The sequence below is a fragment of the Cervus elaphus genome, chromosome 11 (assembly GCF_910594005.1).
Source record: "Cervus elaphus chromosome 11, mCerEla1.1, whole genome shotgun sequence".
Taxonomy (NCBI): Eukaryota; Metazoa; Chordata; class Mammalia; order Artiodactyla; family Cervidae; genus Cervus; species Cervus elaphus.
Window position 1 is genome coordinate 96,014,891 of NC_057825.1, and position 27,833 is coordinate 96,042,723.

Sequence of the window (27,833 nt, forward strand, 5' to 3'; positions counted from 1 at the left end):
AGTTAAAAGAACTAAGGGTCAGCGTACAGAAGGGCCCTCAGCCACTTGAAGAAGCTGTGGCCTTGTTCTGTGGTTAAGGAGGAATGCACAGGATTCTACACAGCGGTAGAGGAATGCTATAGCACACGGATTCCCAAATCCCGGGGCCCAGGAGGACCATTTGGGGAGTTTATTAAAAATACAAATGCCTGAGTCACTCCTCAGACCTTCACACTGGAGAGTTTGAGGATGACACCTTAAGATAAAGAATTCCAAAGGGCTTCTCACGGGCCATGTACAGATTAACACCAGAGAAATGATCATCTACGATACAGTCTTTAAACACAACTGTCAGCTTCTGCTGAGAATTTGCTGATCATTTTTCAAAGGCCACTTCTGCCAAAGTGGTTGTGGAAACTCACGACCTGTGGACAGGAAGACAGCATCCGTAAAGGAAGAGGGCCTTCACGTTTGTGACCCTCTGGACCCTTTGGAACACCCGGGTAAGCTGAGGCAGCGATGTGAACTGCTGAGAATGCATCTGATCCAGCTTAGCTAGAGGCAGTTTGGTGAAAGAACACAGGGAGACTCCATTGTTATCTACAAGTGTCTCTATTTCACCGTGCTGTATACACAGCAGTTGATCCATGCCTGAAAGTCACGGGTGGCATAACCGACTGACTGACAAACTGTGAAAATACCCTGAAGATGGAGCATAAGCTCCCTTCAATAAAATCTGAGAATAAGCAAAGAGAAAATGAGCGTTGCTGAGTTTAGCATGAAGCGGATAAAGTGTCACCCAGCCCCACAGCTGACTCCCTAGTGACACCTACTGTTCACATGGGGTTTCCCAGGGCTGGCCACCGGTGGGCGCACACGGTTGTCATGTTTTAATAATACAGGAGACCAACTGGGGCTCAATCATTGCCTTAAAGAACCTCTCCAAGAACTGGTAAGTGGAACCAGACAACCTCGGTTCCCTGGAGCTGAATGTGGTGAAAGAAAGGATGAAGGAAGAGGAAATCTCGCCAGCAGATGAAAGGGGGAAGACGGGAAGACAGAAGGGAACAGGAGAGAAACAAGGGTGAAAATACATGTTCGCGTCTACACCGGTGGACTAGCAGCCTCTGGAACAGGGGACCCCAACCCCCAGATCCGTACCAGTCCACGGCTTGTTAGGAACCAGCCCACACAGCGAGAGGTGAGCAGCAGGTGAGGGAGTGAAGCCTCCCCTGTATTTGCTGCCACTCCTCATCGCTCTCTCTATCACCTGAGCTCCGTCTCCTGGCAGATCAGCCACAGCGTGAGATTCTCAGGGGAGCTCAAATCCTGAATGTAATGCTCTTGAATCACCCCAAAACCTTCCCCCTACCCCCAGTCAGTGGAAAAACTGTCTTCCATGAAGCCGGTCCCTGGTGCCCAAAAGGTTGGGGACCGCTGCTCTAGGACATCAGAGGATGCGCCCCCGAGAAGAGCAGACCTAAGAGCTGGTAAAGTGAAAGTGTTGGTCGCTCAGCCATAGGCGACTCCTTGGGACGCCATGGACTACAGCCCGCCAGGCTCCTCCGTCCAGGGAATTCTCCAGACGAGAATACTGGAGTGGGTTGCCATCTTCCTCTCCAGGGGATCTTCCTGACCCGGGGACTGAACTCAGGTCTCCTGCAGGGCAGACAGATCCTTTACCGTCTGAAGCACCCTCCACCCCAACAGTTGGCAGGAGGAGGCCAAAATGGGGCCCTCTGGTGTATTTCAGAATTAGAAGCAAGAACCTAAGAGGAGACACCACCACCTGGGAAACGGGTGAGAACAGCTTCAGGAAGGAAAACAAACACACACAGCAGGTAAGACCGACAGCCAAGCCCAGGAAACAGAACACAGGGCGGGAGGGAGGCCCACATGCATGGGGGCCCGGGCACAGACAGGTGCCCACAGGGAAGGTTCAGAACAACCCTCAGAGGGAGCGAGGGGGCAAAATTCTCAGGCCAAAAGAACAAAGCACCGTGTTCTTCCTCCAAGACTTCAAAAGCACACCAAAGCAGCATCTGCCCGCCCCACTGCACTTCTGAACTCTTCTGTGCCTGGAGGTTGGCACCATCTCCCTCCCCGGGATCGACGCTGTTTATCAGAATTAATCGGGAGGGGGAAGGAAGGGGCAACCCAGGGAGAGGACCCCTCCTCCAACACGTTCTGCTCGGGCAGCAAGGGCCCCTCAGACTTCAAAGTCCTGCCATGACGACAGTGAACCCTTCCATGAGTTTTATTAAAATATCCCTTCAACCAGAAAGTACAAGTCAACACAACTTTGCTTCTTCATGTACAGCCGTACAGAAATCTATTACACTGAGTGTGGGTTAGTTGCTCGGTCATGTCTGACTCTGCAACCCCATGGACTGTAGCCTGACAGGCTCCTCTGTCCGTGGGATTCTCCAGGCAAGAACACTGGAGCGGGTTGCCATTCCCTTCTCCAGGGGATCTTCCTGACCCAGGGATCAAACCAGGGTCTCCTGCATGGCAGGAGGATTCTTTCTGTCTCAGCCACCAGGGGAGTCCACTACACTGAGAAGTATATTAAAATAGAACCTTTTTAAAATATTGTGCTGGTGTTTCAGAGTCACTTGGCGCTATTTTATCATTCGAGGACAATGGATCAAGAGGAAAAAGAACATTAAAAACTAAAGCGATACACTTTGTACCTTGTGTTTTGGGACACTGACTCTTGTGTTCTTTGGGAGTCAGAATGGCCAGGATTCTGTCCTGAAGTCAAACTAAAAAGGAACACTTTTCTTTTTTTAAAAAAAAGGAAGAGAATGACAACAAAGCACGTGTATCTTACCATTTTTTGGACTTCAGCCGGGGAGGAGGATTTCGGGGGATGAGAAACAGGGCTCTCATGGGATGCATGTCACAGAGAGCTGGGGAGAGGAGAGGGGTGTCAGTTATGCACTCGGCTCACTCGGTCTCCGTTTCTGGGACCCACTCGTGACATCACACGCTCTGCCCATTGTCGGATCGACAGGCGTCATGTCAAGCAGCCTGCACATCTAGTTATGCAGCTGAGAACATACCCTGAACCCCCCACTGAAGCACAGCAAACACGAGGAGGACGAGAGCAACGAGAAGACTGGACCATTTCAAACACACTGGAAAGCGTCCATAAATCAAAGATAAATGCTGATTCAAAGTCCGAAAGGAGTTAACAGCTTAAGGCATCTATCGATGACAACGAAAATATCTTTATTTTCATAGGACTGTCGTGAGGATTAAATGAGACACAGCTGTGAAGGCCTTCTTCACACGATGCCTGGAACTCAGGAGCCTAGCAGGCGTGTTCACTGCTTACTGTTAGAGTGAGTGTTCCTGAAATCGGGGAGTGAGTGGGATTGTTTAATTTTGTTTGATGACTATTTATCCTCTGATCACTGGCCCAGTGAAGGCTTGAGAGGTGCATGTGGACACAGGTATTTCCGTGTGTTTATTCACCTTCACAAGCACCTTACAAGACAGCTGGGAGATAGGGCTAAAAGAGAGGATGCTGTTCCCGGGCGAAAGGGAACCAGACAAGACGTCGGGCAGTCCTGCCCTGTCTCAGGTCCTCAGGGGACACAATGGAGCACAGGGTGAGCAGGACAGATGGCCACTTCTGCAGTGCAACTAATCCCTAGCTGGGGGCAACCTTGTATCATTCGTTCAACTTTAGTCAGCAGCAATTAAGTACCAAATGTTATATATTCAAGGGGGACCAGCAGAAAATAATAGGTTTCTTTTTTTTCCTTTGCTCTCTGCAATTCTACTCTGTTCCTGATTAAAAACCAATTTCACGAAGTTGTCACTGACTTAATCCAAAGCGGAAGCAAAATTTCACAGGTAATAAAAAAAAATTATTCCATGGATAAAAGGTTGTGCCTCTATTTTTAAAGTTAAAACATAAGTAAAATGGAAATTTCCTGTATTAGGACCAGTTTCACTGAATACTAAGTTCAAACTATAAAAAGAAAAATTATTGCCTATTACTGTGTGTGTGTGTGTGTGTGCATGCTCAGTCCCGTCCAACTTTTGCAACCCCATGGACTGAGTCCGCCAGGCTCCTCTGTCCATGGGATTCTCCAGGCAAAAATACTGGAATGGACTGTCATTATCTGATGTTAGAATAAATTCAGGTCACACATCTAATTACAACTTAAAAGGTAACGCAGCCCGTGAACCTCAGGGAGGCCTTCAGAAGGACTGACGTGTGCCAAGAACTCCTTTCACATCTAAAACTCCACTGTATTTATGATTCCTTCACCTGAACGCTCCACCAGGAACAGCTCCATTCATGAAGCCACTGTTTCTGGAGCCCTGAGACCAGGTTTACATTGCATAGAACCGGGCTAACAAGGAAGACAGGCTACTTACGGGGAGCGCCTTCAGCCATCTCAATGGCAGTGATGCCGCAGGACCAGAGGTCACTCTGCAGGACAAAGAAGACGTTAGCGCACCATCCTCACCGTGAGGCCAGGAACTCACCACCACTGGTCATGCACACAAATCACATAAACGCATTCTTTGGGGGTACGAACCAAAAGGAAGTTTGCCAAGAAACCACAAGCACAAACACATCTGGAAGAACACCTTCCAAGTAAATAAATGATCAACTCATAAAGTCCAGTCAATTCATGAAGACGGTGATGGAAAAGCTATACAATCTGCCTTGTATTGCACAGCTTTGTGAAAAGTTATGCAATAATGATAATAATGATCGTTAATTAGAACCACTTGCTGTACCTATGATCCAACTCTCAGCCAGAGTCTGATGATCAAACAAGACTTTTCATCAGGATCAAGAAGTGTATTATTGATACACGTCTCTAGAGGTCACTCTCAAGAGTTTTAAACACATTTGTGACCAAAGCAAAGGTGCACAGCTCTTTAGCAAGACTCTGAAATTTCACACAAAGTGCTTGCTATGTAATCTGACAATATTTCTGAAATAATAAATACCTGACACTCTTCAAATTAAAAAGAACAGTAAACAGCAGAAGCGCTAAATTGACTGGGGACAAAACATTTCTGAGACCGACGGGCCCCTCCCGCCTTGAAAGTAGCACCTGACTTAGAACAGAGCTGATGCAGAACGGACCACACACACAAAAAGCCTCAAAATACTGTCCCGGCAGATGCGCCCTACAGCAGCAGTCCACGCAGTCCTCGCTGGGGCAGGGAGGGGGAAGTGGGGTCAGAACCCACGCCCAGGACCGGCGAGCCCATGAGGCCAGGCTGCTGGCACCTTACCCTGTAATCGTAGGTGGCGTCCGGGTTCTCGTCACAGGCGATGACCTCGGGGGCCATCCAGTAGGGGGTGCCTATGAACGTGTTCCTCCTCCCCACGGTCCTGTCCAGCTGGGCGCTCACCCCGAAGTCCACTGCGGCCAGAGGAAGGAAGGAAAGCGGACCACAGTGAGCAAACCAGTCAAGAACAGGACGCATACACAGAGGAGCAGGGTCTTCACAGTAAAACCACACACAAGCAGAGGGTGGATGTGCGACCCTCCAGCAACGCGGGTAAGGAGCACCCCCTCCAGAGCCAAGTCACCACAGCGCCAAGATGTTCAACCAGCCTGGGGGCTTCCCCAGGGGCCTATACCCACTGCGTCCCTGAGTTTCCCACAGGGACTGTGGAAAACCACGAGAGGGACTGCTGGGGGAGTCTGGGGCATGGACAAAGCGCGCCTGGAGCCGTGCTAAGAGGTAAGCCTGGCTCCCACTTCTCCAACAGGATGGAACGGGTAACGGGGGTGATGCCAACAGAAGACTCTACCCTGGCAGGCATCAGATCACACTTACCTAGCTTCACCTCTGCGTTCTCGGTCAGCAGCACGTTCTGGCCCTTGATGTCACGGTGGATCACATGATGGATGTGGAGATGGGCCAGGCCCTGCAGGTAAGACAGAGAGATTTAGTTCTCTGATGCTGTCAGTGACCAGCCCAGAATGTGCCCCTTATAATATCGCACGGTCCAGTGGTTAAGAATTCACCTTTCAATGCAGGGGACAAGGAATGGATCCCTGGTCAGGGAACCAAGATCCCACATATCACTTAGTGTGGCCAAAAGATTAAAAGAAAGAGAGAAAAAAACAAAACAAAACAAAACCCGTTCTCTGGTACTTCCCTGGTGGTCCAGCGGTTAAGAATCTGCCTTCCAATGCAGGGGGTGCAGGTTCTATCCCTGGCTGGGGAGCTAACATCCCCACATGCTGCGGGGCAATTAAGTCTGTGTACCACACCTAAGACCCGGAGCAAGCAAGCAAACAAATACTGAAAAATAAACTGTGCACACAATTCAACTGCAGTGCGTGTCCAGCAAGGTATCACCAGTGACACCATACAGAGAGAAGCACCCCCAGTCCCAAGGGGTCCGGGCCAGGGTGAGGGCAGCGCTACCACTTTCTAGCTTTTCCCCGAAGTCACGTGTTCAATGACCATCTGCAGTGTCTCTATTGCAATGTGTGCTATTTGTGCACAGGACGGTTCTCTTCCCACACTGCACGCCCACTGTGCAGTGGGTGAGCCTGGGGGGAGATGTGAACCGCATGCCTTCCAGGGGAAAAGCAAGGGTGACAGTGGGCTTCAAGGGCTGGCCCTTGAACCCAGCCTGGTTTTCCCACCAAAGAGCCACAAGCTGTGAACTACTGACTGACCCCACCTCTACCCCACGGGTACAACGGTCCTGCCATCCACAGAGCTTCATGTGCCAATCAAGCATCTTTCTTTTTCTCCCAAGGAAGTAAGCCCTAGTGGGCACACAGCACTTTCTGATGACCTCGTATCTGGAATGAAGCCCAGAGCATGCCTCTGATGAGAGGTGGTGGGAGAACAAAAACGCAGTTTGCATCCAAATATGGTCAGAAAGACAAAAAGGCAGCATTCTCACAACTCTGCTTGTCCCGACTTCTGCCAGAGAACTCAACATGCAGCTGCCTCCCAAGGCACAAGCAATCTACCCAGTCCAGGACGCCACGATTGAGAAAGGGCAGATGAGAATGTGCCATTTGATCTACCCAGTCCAAGACGCCGCGGTTGAGAAAGGATAGATGAGAATGCGCCGTCTACTTGATTTTTCCTGTTTAACATTTCAGTGGGGTTTTATTGTTATCATGGGGCTTCGCAGGTGGCTCAGTGGTAAAGAACCCACCTGCCAAAGCAGGAGAGGCGGATTTGATCCCTGGGTTAGGAAGATCCCCTGGAGAAGGAAATGTAACCCGCTCCAGTATACTTTCCTGGAGAATCCCATGGACAGAGGAGCCTGTCAGGCTACAATCCATGGAGTCACAAAGAGTCAGACAGAACTGAGTGAATAAACAACTTTGCTATTAGGACATTGCAGGTGCCCGCTCACTGAAATCCCTCATAGCAGCGGGAGGCGGGAGGCTTAGGCTCACATGTTAAGGCTCCTATAATAACCACAAAAGAATCCCCATGCTTTTATAATGAAATGTGAATGTGATGATACAAAGACAGGTCTCCCATCTCTCCCTATCCAACTAGTTGTCTTAAGAAGAATTATCTATTTTCAAGGGCTCTGTAAACTAGATAAAAAGAAATTCAAACTGTCTCCGTGAATTCTAGACAGCATTTTTAAAAACCTGCAGTCCTCTGTGAAGCTTAATCATAAATTTACCTACACATAAAAAATAACAGGTTCTTTTACAATTAGATTCCAATTCAATTCCATAGTCTTTACTTTTCAAATGTGGTCAGTAAATGAAATTCAACTAAGTCGTTTAAGTGTATGATTTACAGGTAAAGTAGAGAGAAAATTGTGACAGCTGACCAAAGAGAAGCCGCCCGTGGGCAACTAACTCACAAGCAGCTTTTAAATACATTAGTTTCAAACACACTGTGCCATCACAATGGCTCCACTACTGAAAAGAATCATTCAGAAGCTGCTAAAATCATTTGGTAGCTCCGAAACTTGCTCAAAGACCATGAACCAGCTTTCCAACTGGCTGTAAATAACATTAAACACAAGAACTTTCTCTCGTAAATACTGCAGCAGACTCTAACTGTTAATGCCAAAGCCCAGAAGATGACTCTGAAAGCCAGCATTTAGCACCATTAATATTGATTTATAAGCTCAGACACAGGATTTCCATAAACAAGAGATTATTTCTCCTCCTCTGCACGCTGATTTTCTTTTGAATGACTGCAGGATGAATTCAGGAAAATAAATTACATTTAAAAAAAAAAACACACACAACTATTTTAAGTCTAATTTCTTTAGATACAGGCCAGAGCCAACATCGTGATGTGGCTTCAACTGTCGAAGCCAACTGGCTATACAGAATCCTTGGTTGTCGTGAAACGAATAATCTGTACAGTGGCAGCTGATGATGGGAAAGACTGAGGGCAGCAGGAGAAGCGGGCGTGACCGGGGGTGAGATGGTTGGATTGGCATCGCCAACTCGACGGACACGAGCTTGAGCAAGCTCTGGGAGCTGGCGAAGGACAGGGAAGCCTGGCGTGCTGTGGTCCACGGGGCCGCCAAGAGTCGGACACGACTGAGCAACTGAACGACCACCACGAGCAGCAAATGCAAAGAAAGCCGAGCGCAGGGCGGCTCACCCGCAGGATCTCCCTGGAGATGTAGGCTATCCAGTCTTCCTTCAGCGTGTTGCCCTTGGTGTTCTTCACGAGGTCTGTGATGGATCCGGCCCCACAGAACTCCATAACGAGCTGGAGGGAGACAAGACACGGACACATCCCGCCGGAGGTCAGAGCATCGCAGATGGCAGCACGCTCCCCGGGCAGGCCAGAGGGCAGTCTAACTCCCGCCCTTTGCCTAAAGGTCTGGGCGCATGATCACTGTGGAGGCAGCGAATTCCTGAGAGCGTGTTCCCCCACCCCATCTCCTGGGCATGGACACGGGTCCAGGGCACTGGGGTCCTCATGCTCCACAGCACAGCCCGTCCCTGCAGCCCCCGTCACCAGAGCACAGGCGCAGGCGGGCCGTCTGTCCTCAACCAGCGCCCAGTCATCAGAAACCGACCCAGATGCTCCCCAACAAGCCTCTCACCTCCCAGCATCCCAAATGTTCTACTTTCCACAACGCTGTGATTCCCCATAAAACATAACTATTTTATGTTAACTGGGGTTAGTACAAAAGAGAACTATTTTTAAGCAGCACAGAACTTTTCACAAGACACTCTACAATACTTAAATGTTTGAACAATATAAACAAAGAATATTTTTAAAGTACTTAGAAAATGAACTGAACTATTCTAAAATTTTAACTATGTTGAGATATGGGCAATAGAAATAAAGGTAATTTTTTTCCCTTTTACTTTCCTAACTTTGCAAATATTCTACAATGACTTAACAAAAAAAAAATCAGAAGAGCATTCATCTATCTTCCCGCTCTATAAGTCCAGTACTTTTGGCAGAACTAATGTGATCGCTACAGAGCCAGCACTATCTCAGTGTCATCATCTTGAAACATGTTCAATAAAAGGTAAGGTTGAACATGCATAAATTCCACAAGTTTACCTGAAACCCACTGCTCTTAGTAAATTACAGAACTAAGTTTGTTGTTTTGCAGTTTGTCTCTCAATTCCACAGAAGTAAAGAAAATGCACGTTGCTGAGATACTATACTAATTTCCATAAAGTTTTTGTCATACTGCTTTTAAGTCCAAGCTCCTAATTTCCTTGCTATTTTGCTTGTTTTCCTTGTTTCTTACTGTGCCACCTTATTCCCAAAACACAAACTCTTTTCCCTGCAATGCGAAATCAACACCAAAATAAACATTCAGCATACCTTCCACTGAGAAGTCCAGGGAAGATACCAGACTTTCCCCCTTTTCTTTGCTTTTCTCTCGCCTTCCTCTAGAAGGTTCTTAATGCCCTTCTAGTACAACCAAAAAGGAAACCCCATAAAACACACAGGAGACGCTTGCTTACCCAAAGCTGGTCATCGTGTCCTGGGGGGCTCTTTTTAATGAAAGCACCGTAATACGTTGCAATATTTCTATGATGAGAATATTTCTTCAGCATATTTATCTCCAGTTTGATTTCCTCCTCTTCATCCTTAAGAAAAAAATAAAACATACAGTGTCTGAATGACATGCATGACTGGACTTCTTCCACACGCAGGCCATCAGAGGGTCCTGGCCCCTCCAGCAAGGGAGACAGTTACTGTGGCCTTTGCCAAGAACTGGGGGCTCACCCTCTGCAATGTGATCACAAGCTCAGCAAAGAAGACAACAAGAACACAAGGAAAAGATGAAGAGGCAGCAGAGGGCATGCGCGGACCAGGCTCTCTCGCTGACCACGTGCCCCCAGGCAGCTCATTCCACTTCTCTGAGCCTCAAGTTGCTCACCTGTAAAAACGGGGGGAAAAGGGGGACCAACTGGCCAATACCATTTCAACCGATTACCAGGAAGGGCTGTTTCTAGAGAACATTTGTGAGCATAAACTGTCCGCGGCATTTAAGGCGGAGGAGGTTCACCTCTGAGAGCCTCTCACAGCAGCATCCCCCGGGGTCGGGGCCACAGGCAGGGGCTGAGCCCAGGAGCCCTCCGTCCTGGGCGGGGGGCCCGGAGACAGACAGCACTGGGTGCTGGCAGGTTGTCCGGGACGGGGCTCACGCCCTGGCCTCTCACTTTACTGAGCTAAGATGAGCAGAGGGAGGAAGGAAGAGCCTGTGAGAGACGATCAGAGCGCAGGTGGTGACACAGTCTGGAGAAATAAAGCTAAGTTACTCTTGTGAGTGTAGCAAGGTCTCCACTTCCTCCACACACGCACACCCCCTTGCCCAGGAAAACGGCATCCTCGAGGCGGCCTGTCCCCTGTCGAGCCTGGACACAGAGGCAGGGTGACACCAGTCACCTTCAGGAAGTCATCTGAAGGCAAGATCACAGACAACCAACAGGATGAGAGGGGAGCAAAACCAAAGTGAGAAAATGAGAGGAAGAGCGGAAATGAGCCTTGGTCAGAAAAGAGATGTTTGAGGGAAGACAAGGATCTTTGAGAAAAGCTTCACATAACCAGACCTCTAGAACTCCCTCTGTTTCATGTATTTTCAACAAGAAAGGATGACCGGTTCTCTAAGGCCTCCTTCCACTTTAGTGCTGTCCTTCCCTCTCCACGAAGACTGTGAGCCATGCGGGTATGTTCATCTGCACACACGCGCGCATGAAACCTACTGGTGCAACCAAGCATCCCCCAGAACCTTCCATACAGCCTCACAGAACGAACCTAAGTTAGGTTCTCTAGCACTGTTCTTTAAGATAAAAGACGCAAGATCATCAGAACTCTTCACTGCGACCTGTGCGTCTTGGGAGGCCCTGCAGAGGATAGCTCAACGCTTCCCTGAGTTATGCCAGCCCCCTCCCCGTGATAAGGCTGTGATCCATGAAGGGGGAACAATTAAGGTATTAACCATGAGACCAAATGAAAAGGAAAGTGTCTTTTTAAAAACAGAACTTGCCATTGTTCATTACTGCTTACAAGCCAAGTACACACCGGAACATACAATCATCATCCGCCAGCCATTCTCACAGTGGCGGCTTGCAGCTCGGTCCAGAGATGCAACCATGAGGATGCCACAGCACGCTGCTGATGGGCACAGCCGTCACGTGACTCTGACAGATGACGCCGTGAATGAGGAGCAGGGTCAGAAGGCCAAGTGCAGTCTAGACACGGGGCTGTATGGTAATTCTCACTGAAACCTCATGGATGCGTAAATCACACCAAGTGCAGGATTTAAACATGTCATGGACCAAGCAAGGCTTCCCTGGCGGCTCAGACAGTAAAGAACTTGCCTGCAATGCAGGAGACCCAGGTTCGATCCCTGGGTTGGGAAGATCCCCTGCAGAAGGGAATGGCAACCCATTCCGGTACTGAGACAGAGGAGAAGCCTGGTGGGCTACAATCACAAAGAGTCGGACAGGACTGAGTGACTAAACAACATAATGCGACTGGTTTTGACACTTCTTTCCAGTGACTGCACAAAGCTGTGTCCCCTAACTCGTTCACCTCTCTGAACAAGAACCACCAAGAGCCTCCGACGGCACCTGAGGTTTCCCGAGACCACCAAGTTAAAACCCTGACATGTCTTACCTGCATAGAAATCCTTACAGACCTGAGTTGAGCACTGTCTGTGGGTGTGAACAGCACTCAATATAGAGACAGGTCACACTGCTGGCGCACCCTCACACACAATGCAGCCCCCTGCACCTAAGACGCAGCTAGGCAGCCGCTCCATCACATTTCATAATGAAACTATGACTCACGACCAACTGTAAGACACACGGTCACAGGTCTGAAATGGGGCTGCAAGTTAGAAATGATGAAATACGACGTAAGAACAGCTTCAGTGCAGTTGGGAACAGCTTTTCTAATATGACTGAAACATCCAAATGTTTTCTTTTTTTTCCCCCATTTATTTTTATTAGTCGGAGGCTAATTACTTTACAATATTCTAGTGGTTTCTGTCATACATTGACATGAATCAGCCATGGATTTACATGTATTCCCCATCCCGATCCCCTCTCCCACCTCCCTAGCCACCCGATCAAATGTTTTCTGACATACACTAATCAGATCAATGTCACTTTCCAGAGTATTTCTGGATCTTCAGTAGTCAAATCATGGAAGCCAGATGAAACGGGTGTTTAGAGGAAGGCATACTGTCCTCTCAAACCACCATTTTAGGATAAGGATTGTATATTCTTTGAATCATCCCTTCTCTGGCTTCTCTGGTTTTAAAATAGGTTACTGCACAGTTTATAAAATAAAAAGGCATTCAGCACCACTAATTGTCAGGGACTGTCTAAGCATCAGAAATGCAGTGTCTGTCAACAGCTTTGAGCCAGGTACACCTGGGACCCTCATCACAACCAAAGTGTGTGCGTGTGTGTGCCCACACGTGCTCAGTCATGTCCGAGTCTTTGTGACCCCACAGACTGTAGCCCAGCAGGCTCCTATGTCCGTGGGATCTTCAGCAAGAATACTGGGGTGGGTTGCCATTTCCTACTCCAGGGGATCCTCCCAGTGCAAGCATCGAACCCACACCTCTTGTGTCTCCTGCATTTGCAGATGGATTCTTTACCAGTGCACCATCTGGGAAGCCAACGCTTTTAATATGGTGTTTTACATGTATGAGTCTTTAGGGTAATGATGAACCAACATGGGAGCTGAGAACACCCATCGGTCATTAGTTAAATACAGGCTTGGTGGGCTCTCCCCAGTATATATTTACACGTATCACCACCACAAACACACACACACCTCACTTTGCCAGAGACGATACAGAGAAAACAAACTCCAAGCAGGCTAACCATTTCTAAACCAATGACGAACCCCACATTTGCAAAGAAAGGGGAACCGGTGAAACTCCAAATAACCCAGCGGAGTCCTAACTCGTCTCCAGGGGACCACAGTAATGTACAGATGAAGGAAAAAAAAAAATGAAGTGTCACTTGAAAGAGGAGAGGGGACATGCGGAGAAGAAAGGGAAGGCCCCCTCCTGCTCTCCTCCGGGGACCAAGCAGCTGCCAGACCCGCCCCCCTTCCCTTGTGATCACAGGCAGCTGGTGCCAAGTAGAGTTTTGGACTCTCCCACTGGGAGCAAGCTCCCACAGAAAAGGCCTTTGTCTCTGGCTGGGCTACGACTGGGGAGGAGTTTTCCACTGCCTTCCTTGGCTACTGGAGGACATCTGAGCATCATGGTCATCTTTAAAAGCAGCCAGGGGTTTGGGAGTCACCTGATAAGTCCTGTCCGCTCCACCGTCTGAGCATGGAGCAGTGCACGGGACCAGTGGGGTTTTTTAGTGACTCCTTGAAATGCTCGGACACGGAGCACACATGCAGCAAAATGCTGTTTAAACTCTTGTAACCTGAATTCCGTCTCTTTCCACTGATGGCAGGAACTGTGACGAGACAGAGTGGACCTCAGCTGACCAGGAGGATCCAAGAGGACTGGGAACGTTCTCCCAGCACAGCCCTTACAGAAAGAAGCCTGCTCAGTAACAGCTGAAGAACAAAAACAGGAAGGGCGACTCATTATTCACTCTCTCTTTACTAGATGCAGAGAACCATAATAAAATGACATATGCAAATATCTCTAGCAGATTTCACCACTGAAGTGTATAAACACACATATACTTAAAATGCAAATGTCCATTAAAAAAACAGCTTACAAGTTTGTTTTAGTGAGACAGTTAACTGGTAGAGAAATAAAAAAAGATCACCTTTGACTTGCAAATCCCAGTGATATCTGAGAGTATTATTCAGTATCACAGCAAGGTGAATGAATCAAAGTTAATTTTTCTAACTCAGGCACATGAAAAGTCCTACAACTTAAATTCACTGGCAATTCAACCAGAGGCGAACACAACTCTGCAGGGAAGATTCTTGCGAAGAAGGAAGGTACGGAATATAGTCAGAGGAAGGAAGGACACGTCCTTTAAAATGAGTTAGCGTCCATCTCACAAGATCCATTGGTTCCAAGATAAAAGCCCCAACAGAAAAAGACCAAGTGAACACGTGCTACGTGCTCAGTTGTCTCAGTTGCGTCCGACTCTCTGTGACCCCACGGACTGCAACTCGCCAGGCTCTCCTGTCCATGGAATTCTCCGGGCAAGAATACTGGAGGAAAAATACATTTCCTCCTCCAGAGGATCTTCCTGACCCAGGGATCAAAGCAGAATCTTTTGTATCTCCTGCACCAGCAGGTGGATTCCTTACCACCACGTCACCAGGGAAGCTGAATTCACATATACACCTTCTACAACTATATAAAGGAAAAAACCCAGTGATCCTCAGACATCTTCCCTAAGCATTCACCCTGAAAATGTACAGGAGCTGCTAAGAAATGCATCTCAGACACAGCAAACCTTCTGAGACTAGAACCAAACGAAATTCACTCTGGCCACCGTCTGCACTGCTGCTTCTACCACATGTTTTATCAAAATGTCCATTTCTTAAACTTAGAACAAGTAAAAGCTCACAAGTTTCCATGAGCACTGAACTAAATGATTTATAGGCAAAAACTCAGTAAGATGACGGTAGTCTGATTTCACTAGAATCTTCAAGTCTGCACAGAAAACCATCTTGGGCTCTTGAATCACTCCTGTCTTCTACATCAGGTAAGTACCAATAATACCCTTGGCATTACTCCATCGTACGCAGAATAATTTTCACAGCATCGCAGGAGAAGGTAACTGCATGCTCAGACCAGATGTGTCTGTGTGGGTGCTGCCAAGCACACATGGAAATCCCACAGCTGTGTCCATCGATCAGACATGATGTCACAGCTCCACTCCGAGACTGCCTGGCAGCCAGCATCTCCCACCCACGCAAGCGAAGCAACAGATGCTGGATACGGTACGGTAACAAACAGTGGGACTGAACCACGGTGACAATGCAATGCGTGGAAGGTTTGCGTCAAGTGTCAGCAGAGATACACGGGGTCTACCAGTGGTTTCCCACAGTGCGTGTGTTTCAGTCGGGCTTTTTAAAGTCATACGCTGCTTCCCTCCCCTGACTTCCTTGCTCCTTATACTCAGATGAGTTATGATGATAAAGATGATGGCAAATGCCTTGTAGTTTAAGGAGCATCCGTCAAGGAAAATATATTAAGTCATCAGAATGTACAGAGCTGATTACTGCCCACTTTTCAAGATCTTATTAAAAAGTAAGAAGTGCTTCTCGTCACATGGTATCGTGAAGTCCCTTAAAGTGGCCTGTTCTGCAGTCACTCAATCTAAAGGATACGCTGTCCAAACACAATACATGGACAGAAGTGACCACTTTGTTGTTGAGTTGCATCCCAACTCTTCTGTGACCCCATGGACGGTAGCCCGCCAGGCTCCTCTGACCATGGGACTTCCCAGGTACGAATACCGGGGTGGGTGCCATTTCCTCCTGACCCAGGGATGGAACCTGAGTCTCCTGTGCTGGCAGGCGGGTTCTTCACCACTGTTCACTTAAATTCACCCAATCTGAACTGATCCAACTTAATGAGACTCAACTGTGCTCATTTTCATTACAGGAAGTGGGGCCCCTGATAGTGTAGACTATTTTATCTTGTTTTTGAGAGTCATTACATCTGATTCATCACTGATTATGATCATGAAAAATACAGAAGGAATAAAGAAAATGGTAAAAGCTAATGAGTGTTCTGATTACATTACATCACTATAAAGTGCAAACACACACTAGGGACAAGCTTACAGGTAGGCTTTGGTTGTGTGTGTTACTTTGAAACAGCCCTATTATCAATCAGCAAGGACGAGGCAGGTTGAGAGGGTCCCCAGGGTGTCTTGGGAGGCGAGGACAGCAGAGCGACAGGTAAGAACCCAGGCTGGCCCGGAACCCGAGCTCAGAGTCAGCAGAAAAGTGACCATCGGCTCTAAAAGAACGAACCGGTCCACAGCGGTGTGATGTCGAGGCACCCCAGGAGCACTGGGTAGCAAGTCCCTGGTGAAGACCAGTGGCTACAGGGACACTTGACGCCAAGGAAGATGGGATTTTTGAGAGATGTTCCCAAAGAACACTGAGTCTCTCTAGTCATCAGAAGTGAGCAATATTCCTGATTTTTTTCTCGACTCTTGCAGTGAAACGGATAAGATTAAATCAGAAAAGAAATACTTAATCATGTTCCAAACATAAGAAATTAAAAAGCCAAGGTCTGTTTTCCCTAGAACAGGCACCTGAGCATCTCTTCTCCGATCAAGGAGAAGTTCCTCCACCAGGTAGACTTCCTTCTGTGTCTGCAGCAATTTCAGTTCAGCACCTGCTACATGCACGCAAGACACCCCGAGGCTGCACGGCCAGCGTGACACCCATAGGTGAGACTGCTTTCTCGGAAGCTAGTGGGACATCAAAGAATATGATGAGAGCAGGGACAGTAAATCACCACTACATGCAGAGGCACGAACGGCTTCCACAAACGTAAGGTGATGTCAGAGCAGCAGACACAATGGGACCCTGTGACTCTTCTCACATCGACCACAGACACAAGCAAAAATGATCAATCGTGTTAGAAGTCGGGCGAGTGGCTCCTTCCAGGGGAAGCGGTTGGTAACTGGAGGGACTGCCAGGCACATTCCTGAGTGGCTACCAACGCTCTGTTTTTTGACTTAGCTGCTGACTCGTGGGTGGGGTGAGTTCGGCTTTTGGAAATGTCCTGGGTTTGTCATTTGTGCACTTTTCTGTATGCATGTCACACTACACACACGAAGGCAAGTGGACACAGCTGTGTCCTTGAGAAGTGGCCGCTCCCAAGCCTCTCCGCTTTGTGGCCACAGCACGGCACATTAAAGAGAAAAAAACCAGGCGCAAGAAGGTCTGGACGTAAGAGAAACAAGAGCAGAGAAGAAACAGCACAGGGATCCCGGGCCGGGAGAGATCGCCCAGCCTCTAGAGGCCCCAGACACCACGGTGACCTCGGAGGACAACCATGGTGTCAGAGGGCTCTGAGCCCAGCAGCCCTGAGCTGGCACCTGCGGCCTGGACTGGGGAGGGCACCCAGCACCCCTCAGATGGAGATGAGCAGCTGCCGGTTCCTTGGCTGTCTGAACAAACAACGGGGTTTATGCTGAACACCTACCTCCCAGCGGGGAGACTGAAATTTCGGGGACATGCCAGGCAGACAGTGCTTATGTGACCAGCTCCAAATAAAACCCCAGGTGCAGAGTGTCCACGGAGCTTCCCTGCTGGACACTGCTGCCGCGTGGCAGGACTTCTCACTGCTGGAGGAGTTACGTTTGTCTTTATGACGACTTCAGGGGGCCAGGACTCCTGCAAATCTGTGCCTGGATTCCTTCGGATTTCACCCCACACGCCTCTGCGCTCTGCTGACTCTGCTTCACGTCCTTCCCTGGTTGTAAATCGCAGCTGAGGCCAGGTATAGGCTGACTCCTGAGTCCTCCTAGAGAGCCATTAAGCCTGAGGATGGTCTTGAAGGCCTCGCCAATGCACACAGGTGTATTTTTTTTTTAATGTAACTTTTTATTTTGTGTCGCAGTATAACCAACGACCTTGGTCAATACTTTAGCCACCTGATGCAAACAGAAGAAGACTGATGCTGGGAAAGATATGAAGGCAAAAGGAGAAGAGGGCAGCAGAGGGTGAGATGGTTGGACGGCATCAGGACTCAATGCACATGAATTTATCTGAGCAAGTTTCGGGAGATAGTGAAGGACAAGGAAGCCTGGCGTGCTGCAGTCCATGGAGTCGTAGAAAGTCAGACAGGACTTAGTGACTGAACAGCAGCAGAGCTGATTAACAATGCGGTGACAGCTTCAGGTGGACATCAACAGGACTCCGCCATCCATATATTAATACACGTCTCCACTCTCTCCCCAAACTCCCCTCCCATCCAGGCTACCACCTAACGTTGAGCAGAGTTCCAAGGCGATGAACATCTTTTTAAGTAAGTTTGCTAGGAATGGAGGCAAGAAGGGAAGTGTTGAGATGAGAAGTAGAATTTTGCATTTATAGTCCTCAAGTAAATTTAAAAAAGAAAAGCTGGTGGGGAGGGAGGATAAGATTTTTACAGAACAGTGCCCATATTTAAAAAATAGCAATTTACGTGATTGAAAAATTGCTGGGTGTTTTTTTTCTTTCAACTGAACTATTTATTTTCCCTGAGAAAAATGCTTTCAATTCACGAAGTGACAAGGTAGCCGTATCCGCCTGGAGATGGTTCATCAACAATTACAAAGAGCTCCCTTTCACGGCAAGTTTTATTTTACCAGGAGCTCAAGAATAGCTCCTTCTGAGCATAATTAATCTTTCTATTCCACTCTACCTCTGAGAAGAGCCTGCATTAAAAGACTAAGTGTTTAGTAATTGTTTAAATGAATGAATTAGTGCAACTTCATGAACAGCATTAAAACATCCAAGAACAAAAGCCCCAAAACCATGGTTGACACATTCCCTTTCCAGCTACACTGCACCTGACCAAAATCAGGAGCACTTTTTCTTACTTCCATTAAGAATGGATGATAATGGTTTCCTGTTCCGATTTTTTTTTTCTAACCTATGCAGCGATAGAAATAATATGTATGAAAATAAGCGCTGTCTCCATTGTCATAAAAGGGAATATATATATATTTGCCAACACTCAAAACGTGTTTGGAAATTCTCCTTTAAAGTTGCCAGGACATGGCAGCAAAATAGAAGCTGAGCACCACCCGTGTGAAGGACTCCGTCCTAGGACTGGAAAGGCGAGGAGAACCCTGTAACAGTCAGCTTCCCACAGCGTTTATAGCTCAGGACGGAATAACAGTGAGCATGGAACGAACATGAAGAAACTGCTCCCCAGGTAGCCACTAAAACAGTACGAGGAGAGAACTCACGGGCGGGACCGAAGCGGTCGCCAAGGCCCAGACCATGTGACTACACCAGGGGACAAAGCCGCCTCCTGAGGCAGGAGGCAGATGGAGGAGGATGCTGAGGACGCGGGCCACCTGCAGAGGTCAGGCAGCAGCTGCTCAGGAGGGCAGGTGGGTGAGTCAATGAGTGATGTCATTTTATTAACTTCAATGAGGAGAAGGGAGCAAAGAAACCGCCATTTACATATAAAAATTATATGCTGGCCACCGTGCATCTATTATGTCACAAAAGCCTGTGAAGTAGGAATTATTCCATTTTACAGATGAGGAAACTGGAGCTTTATTAAATTTAACTCTAGGCTCTAGTCTGCCAAAGGACATTAACGCTGTCTTAGAGTAAAAGCCAGGGCATGACTATTAAATAAACGCGGCTGACTTTCGATGAGGCTCATAAAGTATAAATTCACTTTGAAAAATATTTATGGGCCTAACATTTCTGTTCACAGGAAAAAGGAAAAAGTAAATAAATCAATTTTATTAGTTTGGTGACCATTCTAAAAACAAAAGCCAGAAATGTACTCACTCTTTCTAACCACTAATAATTTTAAGAGACTCCTTTATTTTCTTTCCTAGAGGGATGAAATTCAAGTGTGAAGGGCAGGTCTTACTATTATTTATTTATGATTAATGTATAACACCTAGGGTTACTTTTAATAATTTTTATTACAAAAATATGAGAACTGTAAAATGTGGCCATACTCCCAAGAATATTCTACTACAACAAAATAGTACTAGAATTTTCTTGGGACAATGAAATCAATTGTTGTCGCTGTTCAGTCACTTCGTCATGTCCGACTCTTTGTGACCCCACAGACTGCAGCACACCAGGCTTCCCTGTCCTTCACCATCTCCCAGAGTTTGCTCAAACCCATGTCCACTGAGTCAGTGATGTTATCTAACCGTCTCATCCTCTGCCGCCCCCTTCTCCTCTTGCCCTCAATCTTTCTCAGCATCACGGTCTTTTCCAATGAGTTGGCTCTTCGCATCAGGTGGCCAAAGTATTAGACATTTACCATCAGTCCTTCCAATGAATATTCAGGGTTGATTTCCTTTAGGATGGGCTGGTTTTATCTCCTTGCTGTCCAAGGGACGCTCAAGACTCTTCTCCAGCACCACAGTTGGAAAGCATCAATTCTTCAGTGCTCAAGAACCAATACTATGTATCTGTTATGTGTTTCTCCAAGTGCCCACCAAAAAGAGAACACCCTGTCCAACTCAAAGATCTGAATGCCTACGAAACCTACTGGGCATCGCCTCTGGTTACCTGGCGCTAGGCAGACCCCAAGCACAGGACACAGAGCTGCACTCTCAGAGTGAACTAGGGGCTATCAGAGCACAATGGAAAGAGCAGGGTGCTATTCTGGCAAGGAGCTGTGGACTCCGAGCAAGTCAATCACCGCTCTAATCGTCACATGTTGTCACCCGTGCATAAAGTCGACGTGACAAGCATAAAAGATCTGAAGCATACAGTTCATCTAGTCTTTATCTTCCTCTGCTCACTTACTGATGAAACAGGCAGGAACAGCACCCGAGAATTTTCGTATTTTGTTAATCCTTAGTTACATTCTTTACACTGAGTAAATCAATCACAGATAAAAACAAATTCTATCTCCGCAAAAATAAACTAATCCTTTACAAAAATCTCACCTTTTTTTACATCCTCACCAACAGTAGTAGTGAAGTCGCTCAGTCGTGTCCGACTCTGTTACCTTTAAAACACATTTGCTGTTTTTTGTTGTTGTTTAGTTGCTCAGTCGTGTCCAACTCTTTTGCGACTGCATGGACTGTAGCCCCGCCCCAGTCTCCTCTGTCCATGGGATTCTCCAGCAAGAATACTGGAGCGGGTTGCCATTTCCTTCTTCAGGGGATCTTCCTGACCCAGGGACTGAACCTGCATCTCCTGCATTGGCAGACAGGTTCTTTAACACTGAGCCACCTGTGAAGTCCTTAAAACACATCCTCAGGGACCTATTTGTTGAGTAGTTTGGCCTTAACCCTAAGTTAACTTCATATTATTTTCAGGGAAAGGAGGATAGATAGCAATTAGAAGGAAAGAGAGTAAATCTAGGGGAGGGATGGACTAGAAGGTTGGGATTAGCAGATGCAAATTATTAATGTATAGGATGAATATATGTATGTATAACTAAGTCACCTGGCTATAAACCAGAAATTAACACAACACTACAAATCAACTACACTCACTCAGAGACCGTCTGTTCTTGTGGTCCCAGCCTTTGTTCCTCCATTAGATACAGGGGAGGAGGGCATCCATGTCCCAGCTGAGCCTGGCACACCCCATGCCTGGTACAAGTCCTTAACAAACATCAGTTCACTTCATCCACTCTACACTTTATCACTGAAGATGAATTCTAGTGTCTTTTTAATTCTAGTAGAACTTTAAAAATATATATATATCGGAAATAGTACAAAGCACCCTCTGGTTTTTTTGTCAAAGGTCCATGTTTATTTACTCTACACCAGGTGTCCACAATGCAGGTGACATCACCCTCCAAGGCTTCCCAGGTAGCACAGTCGTAAAGAATATGCTGGCCAATGCAGGAGTCACAAGAGGTGTGGGTTTGATTCCTGGGTTGGGAAGATTCCTTGGAGAAGGAAATGGCAGGCCACTCCAGTGTTCTTGCCTGGAGAATCCCAGACATAGGAGACTTCAGTCCATGGGGTCGCAAAGAGTCAGACACAACTGAGCATCTGAGCATTCCAATCACCCTCCAAGGGGATGAAAAGTGGTTCCAAGAGGTGCGGGGAGACACCTACCACTTTAATGTATAAAGCACAAGGATACACACACAGTACATGAGCAGATGTGTGCAGACTATAGTTTCCATCAGTGTGATTAGAAAGAAAAATCTTATGAGTCTTCTTAGGGAGGTGATTGTGAAAATGAGGGCATGATCTTTTGGGAACACAGTGGGACTAGAGGTTCTCAAAGTTACTGTCATATTTCTTAATCAAAATAAACCAAAGCTTAATCAATCTCTAACTTTCAGAGGTTTTCTTCAAGGACTTGCCTTATACCATTATTAAAATAATAACAACAATGAAGAGGTATAACTTGTGACCTTCATCTACAGAAGGCTGAGGAATGAAGACAATCCAAATTAGGAAGCTGAAATCTAATATCAAAATCATTTAAATTAAGTTAGAAGTTACCGAGCATAAGAAAATGCCAGATAAGGAAATTCAGCATCCCACAAACTTGGCACATCAGTTTCTCTCTCAGAAGCTGTGACAACCCTAGACAGGGTATTAAAAAACAGAGATATCACTTTGCCAACAAAGGTCTGTACAGTCAAAGCTATGATTTTTCCAGTAGTCATGTATGGATGTGAGAGCCCAACCACAAAGAAGGCTCAGCGCTGAAGGATGATGCTTTCGAACCCGTGGTGTTAGAGAAGACTCTGGAGAGTCCCCGGGACTGCAAGGAGATCAAAACAGTCAATCCGAAAGGAAATCAATCCTGAATATTCACTGGGAGGACTGATGCTGAAGGTACAATACTTTGGCCACCTGATGCGAAGAGATGACTTACTGGGAAAGACTCTGAAGCTGGAAAGGCTAAGGGCAAGAGGAGAAGAGGGCAACAGAGGATGAGATGGTTGGATGGCATCATCGACTCAATAGACATGAGTCTGAGCAAACTCCAAGAGATGGTGAAGGCCAGGGAAGCCTGGCGTGCTGCAGCCCATAAGGTCCCAAAGACTCGGACACGACTCAGCGAATGAACAACAAGCTGAGAGAAAGAAGGTGGTTTGTGAAGGCAAGTAAAAAACAGAAGTTAAGGGAAAAAAAGGATATTTGGAGGAGTGTGCACACAGCGGTGTGAAGCTGAGCGCTGACTGATGCACTGCCCGCTTCCCTGATGACGGGGATGGCCTGTGGGAGGTGCAGGTGGGCGGGAAGAAGGAACCAGGACCGAGCTGCAAGGCCGCAGTATCTAAGTGTCTTCCGGACAACAGCAGAATGGAACAAGTCACAGTCCACAGCACTCTCTCCCTACCTCCCTTCTGTTCTCACTCGTTCATCACACCGTGCTCACCTCCAGCTGAAAACTGGTAACACTGGGAGGCCTCACAGGGCCTTGCCTGGTCTCTGGAATGAGCGTGTGTGCTCCCTCCTGCCAGAGTGTGACCGCCCCAGGAGCAAGAATTTGTTGTCTCCTCCGTGGAGCTGGCTCGAGACGATGCTCATGGTCTTTTTCCCCAGATTCGACCTACGTGGCTGACCATCAGGCCACTTCTTCTGGGGCAGCTGGGTTAGTGGCTGGGCTTTACACAGCTTTACCTCTCCCATGCTCACTGTAGGAGCATGGGGCCAAAAGTGGGGAGGGCACACCCCAAATCCTGCCAACCAGCACCCTGCACCCCAGCGACCACTGGGCCCAGTATCCTCCCAATCTCCAAGGAATATGTCTCACGACCAACACTCAGGTCATCAGGACTAAAAAAAAGTCTGCTCTGGCTGAATCTACACTCTCTATCCACCCATCCTTTAAGGTCAGGATCATATCAGCTCTCCCAACAGCCTACTGAGAAGCCAGCATCTGAAATTGTTAATCCTTTCAAAGGTTCCATAAGTTGAGAATCAAGAGATCTGGGCTCTAGTCCCTGCCACCTAACTAGTCATGTGCTCCTGAGCATGAAGGTCAGTGTCTCCAAGCTGGAATCCTTCACTTGCAGGCCTGAGGGGGTGTCTTCTCTCCTAAGGGTTTTTGAACCTGAGGATGTCTCGAATCCCCTGGAGGACTTGTTAAAATCCTGACTGCTGGGCCCCAATCCAGCACTTCCGATGCAAGAGTCTGGGGTAGAACCTGAGACCCTGCATTTCTAACAAATTTGCAGGTGTGCTGCTGGGAGAGAATCCACCACTTCAACCCCATCTGATGCCAGGAAGGCATGGTGAAGGAAGGACCATGGGACCACTCTGCCAGAAGACTGAACTGGGTGAGGTGATGAGCAGCAGGGAGACACCCTCCACCCCCAGACAGAGCACCATTTCATCCCTCTCCAACATAAAGCACTACATACTGTTCACCTCTGTTTTCTCCGCATCATCACAAGACGGTAGACCTCCTGTGCCCAAAACAATTATTACACACATGTAAAGGCACTGAATTGCACCGCAGTATCTGGGTTTAAAGTGGTTCACCATCCAGACAAGCTGGCCTAAGCTTTCTAAAACTGCTTTTTGAAATACACGCCTTTTATATAGTTTTGACTTGCAAACCATGTAATGATTCACACATTCGAAAATTAAATCAGGAGAAAAAGGAAACACTATGAATGAATTAAAATAGAAACTGAAGCTAGCAGCTACACACCCGATTGATATACCCCACAAGGAGATGAGTATTCCTAGTAACTTCTGAATATAGCACTCTGCAAATCCTTGACAGATAAGAGTCTAAGGACAAAAACAGCTTCAAACAAATAAAACTCTACTGTGTTCACTGATAAGTGGTAACATTGGTGTTGTAATTCTGAAATGATTTTACATTTACTGAAAGTCGCTCAGGCATGTCCAACTCTTTGTGACCCCACAGACAGGATACCAAGCTCCTCTGTCCATGGAATTCTCTAGGCAAGGATATTGAAGTAGGTTGACATTCTCTTCTCCAGCACATCTATGTTTACCAGAGGATAAAGTAAATAAGTAAATGTAATATTTTATTACGAACTAACAGTTTTCAGTCTAGGCAAAAAGAAAAATATAAAATACACAAGATTTTGGAAATTAAGCAAAAAATGATTCTGAAAAATGTATTCCCAAGCTCTATCTACTGAGAGGGTCTAGAAGCAAAAAGGGCTTTCCTGGTGGCTCAGACGGTAAGAAATCCGCCTACAATGCAGGAGAACCATGTTAGATCCCTAGGTCGAGAAAAGCCCTTGGAGAAGGGAATAGTAACCCACTCCAGTACTCTTGCCTGGAGAATTCCATGGACAGAGAGCCGGGCGGGCTACAGTCCATGAGGTCGCAAGGAGTCAGACACGACTGAGTCACAAATGTGACACACACAGGGAAGCAGAAAGCCTCCGCAGCACTGAGCTCATTGAGCGTCCAGATACCGGTTTCTGAGTGCACTTCCCACTGAAAGGAACTAAGGCTCCTCAGCGGAAGGGACTCACATTCTGAAAGATGAGCCTCAAACACCTACTTGTCCCAAAAGACAAGGAAATATTCAGAAACTAATGGGGCCGTGTCAAGGGGCTGCAGAAGGCAGTCTTTAAAGAGCTCCCCTGGCTAGATGTGGCATGCTTTCATTAGATAGTAATAATGGCAGCTGCAGCTGATGGATACACATTGAAGAAATATTAATAAAACTGCCTATGTCCATGGCAATATCTAGAAGAAAGAAGACAAGAAAGGGTGGGGTAGGTAAGAAAGGAAACTCTTCTTTACAGACTGATGCACGCTAAGAAGCCTGGAAGATAGAATCTGAAAATCAACACTTGGCAGTCATAAGGATTAACCCAGTGTCTACATGTGGATTGCTTCCATGGGCCGCAGCCGACAGCATGGGGACCTGTGCAGTCACGTCTTCCAGCAAAACGGCTTCACTAACACTGGGACAATCAGGATGGATGTGCCCCCTGAGGTCATGCAACCGGAAGCTCCAACACCACCAGGGTGTTCTTGCCAAAAAACACTTATTGTGCATCTAATTAAGCCTCGATCTAATTTCCAGTTTACAGGAAATATAGGAGGAGGAACAAGTTAAAGCACAACATGAGGAAACTATCAGACAAATCCAGAATGGGGACTAGTTTACCAAACAATTGGCTGGGCTCTTCCGAAAGTCAATTTCTCTTAAAAAAAAAAAAAAGTAGGAAGGACTGACCTAGATTAAAAGTGACTTAAGAGATAAGCTAACCAGTGTGTGTGTGTGTGTGTGTCTGTGTGCACACACCATATCTTCTTTATCCATTCATCTACCAATGGATATACATACACACACACACACATACACACAATGGAATATTCAGTTCAGTCACTCAGTTGTGTCCGACTCTTTGCGACCCCATGAACTGCAGCACGCCAGGACTCCCTGTCCATCACCAATTCCCGGAGTTTACTCACGCTCGTGTCCGTCAAGTCGGCGCTGCCATCCAGCCATCTCATCCTCTGTCATCCCCTTCTCCTCCTGCCCCCAATCCCTCCCAGCATCAGGGTCTTTTCTAATGAGTCAACTCTTCGCATGAGATGGCCAAAGTACTGGAGTTTCAGCTTCAACAGCAGTCCTTCCAATGAACACCCAGGACGGATCTCCTTTAGGATGGACTGGTTGGATTTCCTTGCAGTACAAGGGACTCTCAAGAGTCTTCTCCAACACCACAGTTCAAAAGCATCAATTCTTTGGCACTCAGCTTTCCTCACAGTCCAACTCTCACATCCATACATGACTGAAAAACCATAGCCTTGACCAGACGGACCTTTGTTGGCAAAGTAATGTCTCTGCTTTTTAATATGCTGTCTAGGTCGGTCATAACTTTCCTTCCACGGAGTAAGCGTCTTTGAATTTCATGGCTGCAATCACCATCTGCAGTGATTTTGGAGCCCCCAAAAATAAAGTCTGACACTGTTTCCACTGTTTCCCCGTCTATTTCCCATGAAGTGATGGGACCAGATGCCATGATCTTAGTTTTCTGAATGTTGATTTCTGAATGGAATGTTACTTGACCATAAAAAAGAATGAAATAATGCCATTTCCAGCAACCTGGATGGACCTAGACATTATCATACTAAGTGAAGTAAGTCAGACAGAGAAAGACAAGTATCATATGATATGACTCATAAGTGAAATCTTTTTTTAAAAAATGATACAAATGAACTTATTTACAAAATAGACTCAGGAACATAGAAAACATACTTCTAGCTACCAAAGAGGATTGAGGGGGACGGTAAATTAGATGGTGGGGAGCGACCTAAACATACTACAACACATAAAACAGCTGAACAACAAAGACTTACTGTATAGCACAGGGAACTACACTCAGTATTCTGCAATAACCTATAATGGAAAAGAATCTGAAAAAGAACCACTCTATTGTACCCCTGAAATTAATACAACATTGTGAGTTAACTATACTTAATTTTTTTTAAAAGATATTTTAAAAAGAGCGATAAGAGATCCAAATGTAATACACAAACCTCCATCGGACCATGATTGGAAAAAAAGGGTTATAAAAACGTCCTTGGCATAACTGAGTATATTTGAAATAGACCACGTTAGGTGACAATCTGAAATGATTCATCCTCTCAAGTGGTATTTTGATTATAGCTGTATTTTAAGAGAAGTGTGTTCAAGTATTTACAAGCATTGCGTCTTGGTATCACAATACAGACATACCACATACACAAATGAAAAGCCAAAAGTTGCTAATTTCAGCAAAGGGTAGAGAGAGTTCACTTTCTGAACAGTGCTATAATTATGAACATTTTCATAATAAAGAGTTGATT

At 46.8% G+C, this 27,833-nt stretch overlaps 1 protein-coding gene across 50 annotated transcripts in view; it reads right to left on the minus strand.

Moving 5' to 3' along the window:
- Positions 1-27,833, minus strand: part of MAP4K4 (mitogen-activated protein kinase kinase kinase kinase 4) — a 149,624-nt gene that overhangs the window by 44,473 nt on the left and 77,318 nt on the right. For all 50 annotated transcript variants that reach the window (XM_043918563.1, XM_043918557.1, XM_043918565.1 and 47 more), the window contains 6 exons: positions 9,915-10,040; positions 8,581-8,691; positions 5,803-5,893; positions 5,251-5,381; positions 4,375-4,429; positions 2,813-2,891 (listed from right to left, as the gene is read on the minus strand). In XM_043918563.1, the coding sequence (XP_043774498.1) occupies positions 2,813-2,891; positions 4,375-4,429; positions 5,251-5,381; positions 5,803-5,893; positions 8,581-8,691; positions 9,915-10,040 (593 nt within the window). The remainder of the gene's footprint in view (positions 1-2,812; positions 2,892-4,374; positions 4,430-5,250; positions 5,382-5,802; positions 5,894-8,580; positions 8,692-9,914; positions 10,041-27,833) is intronic.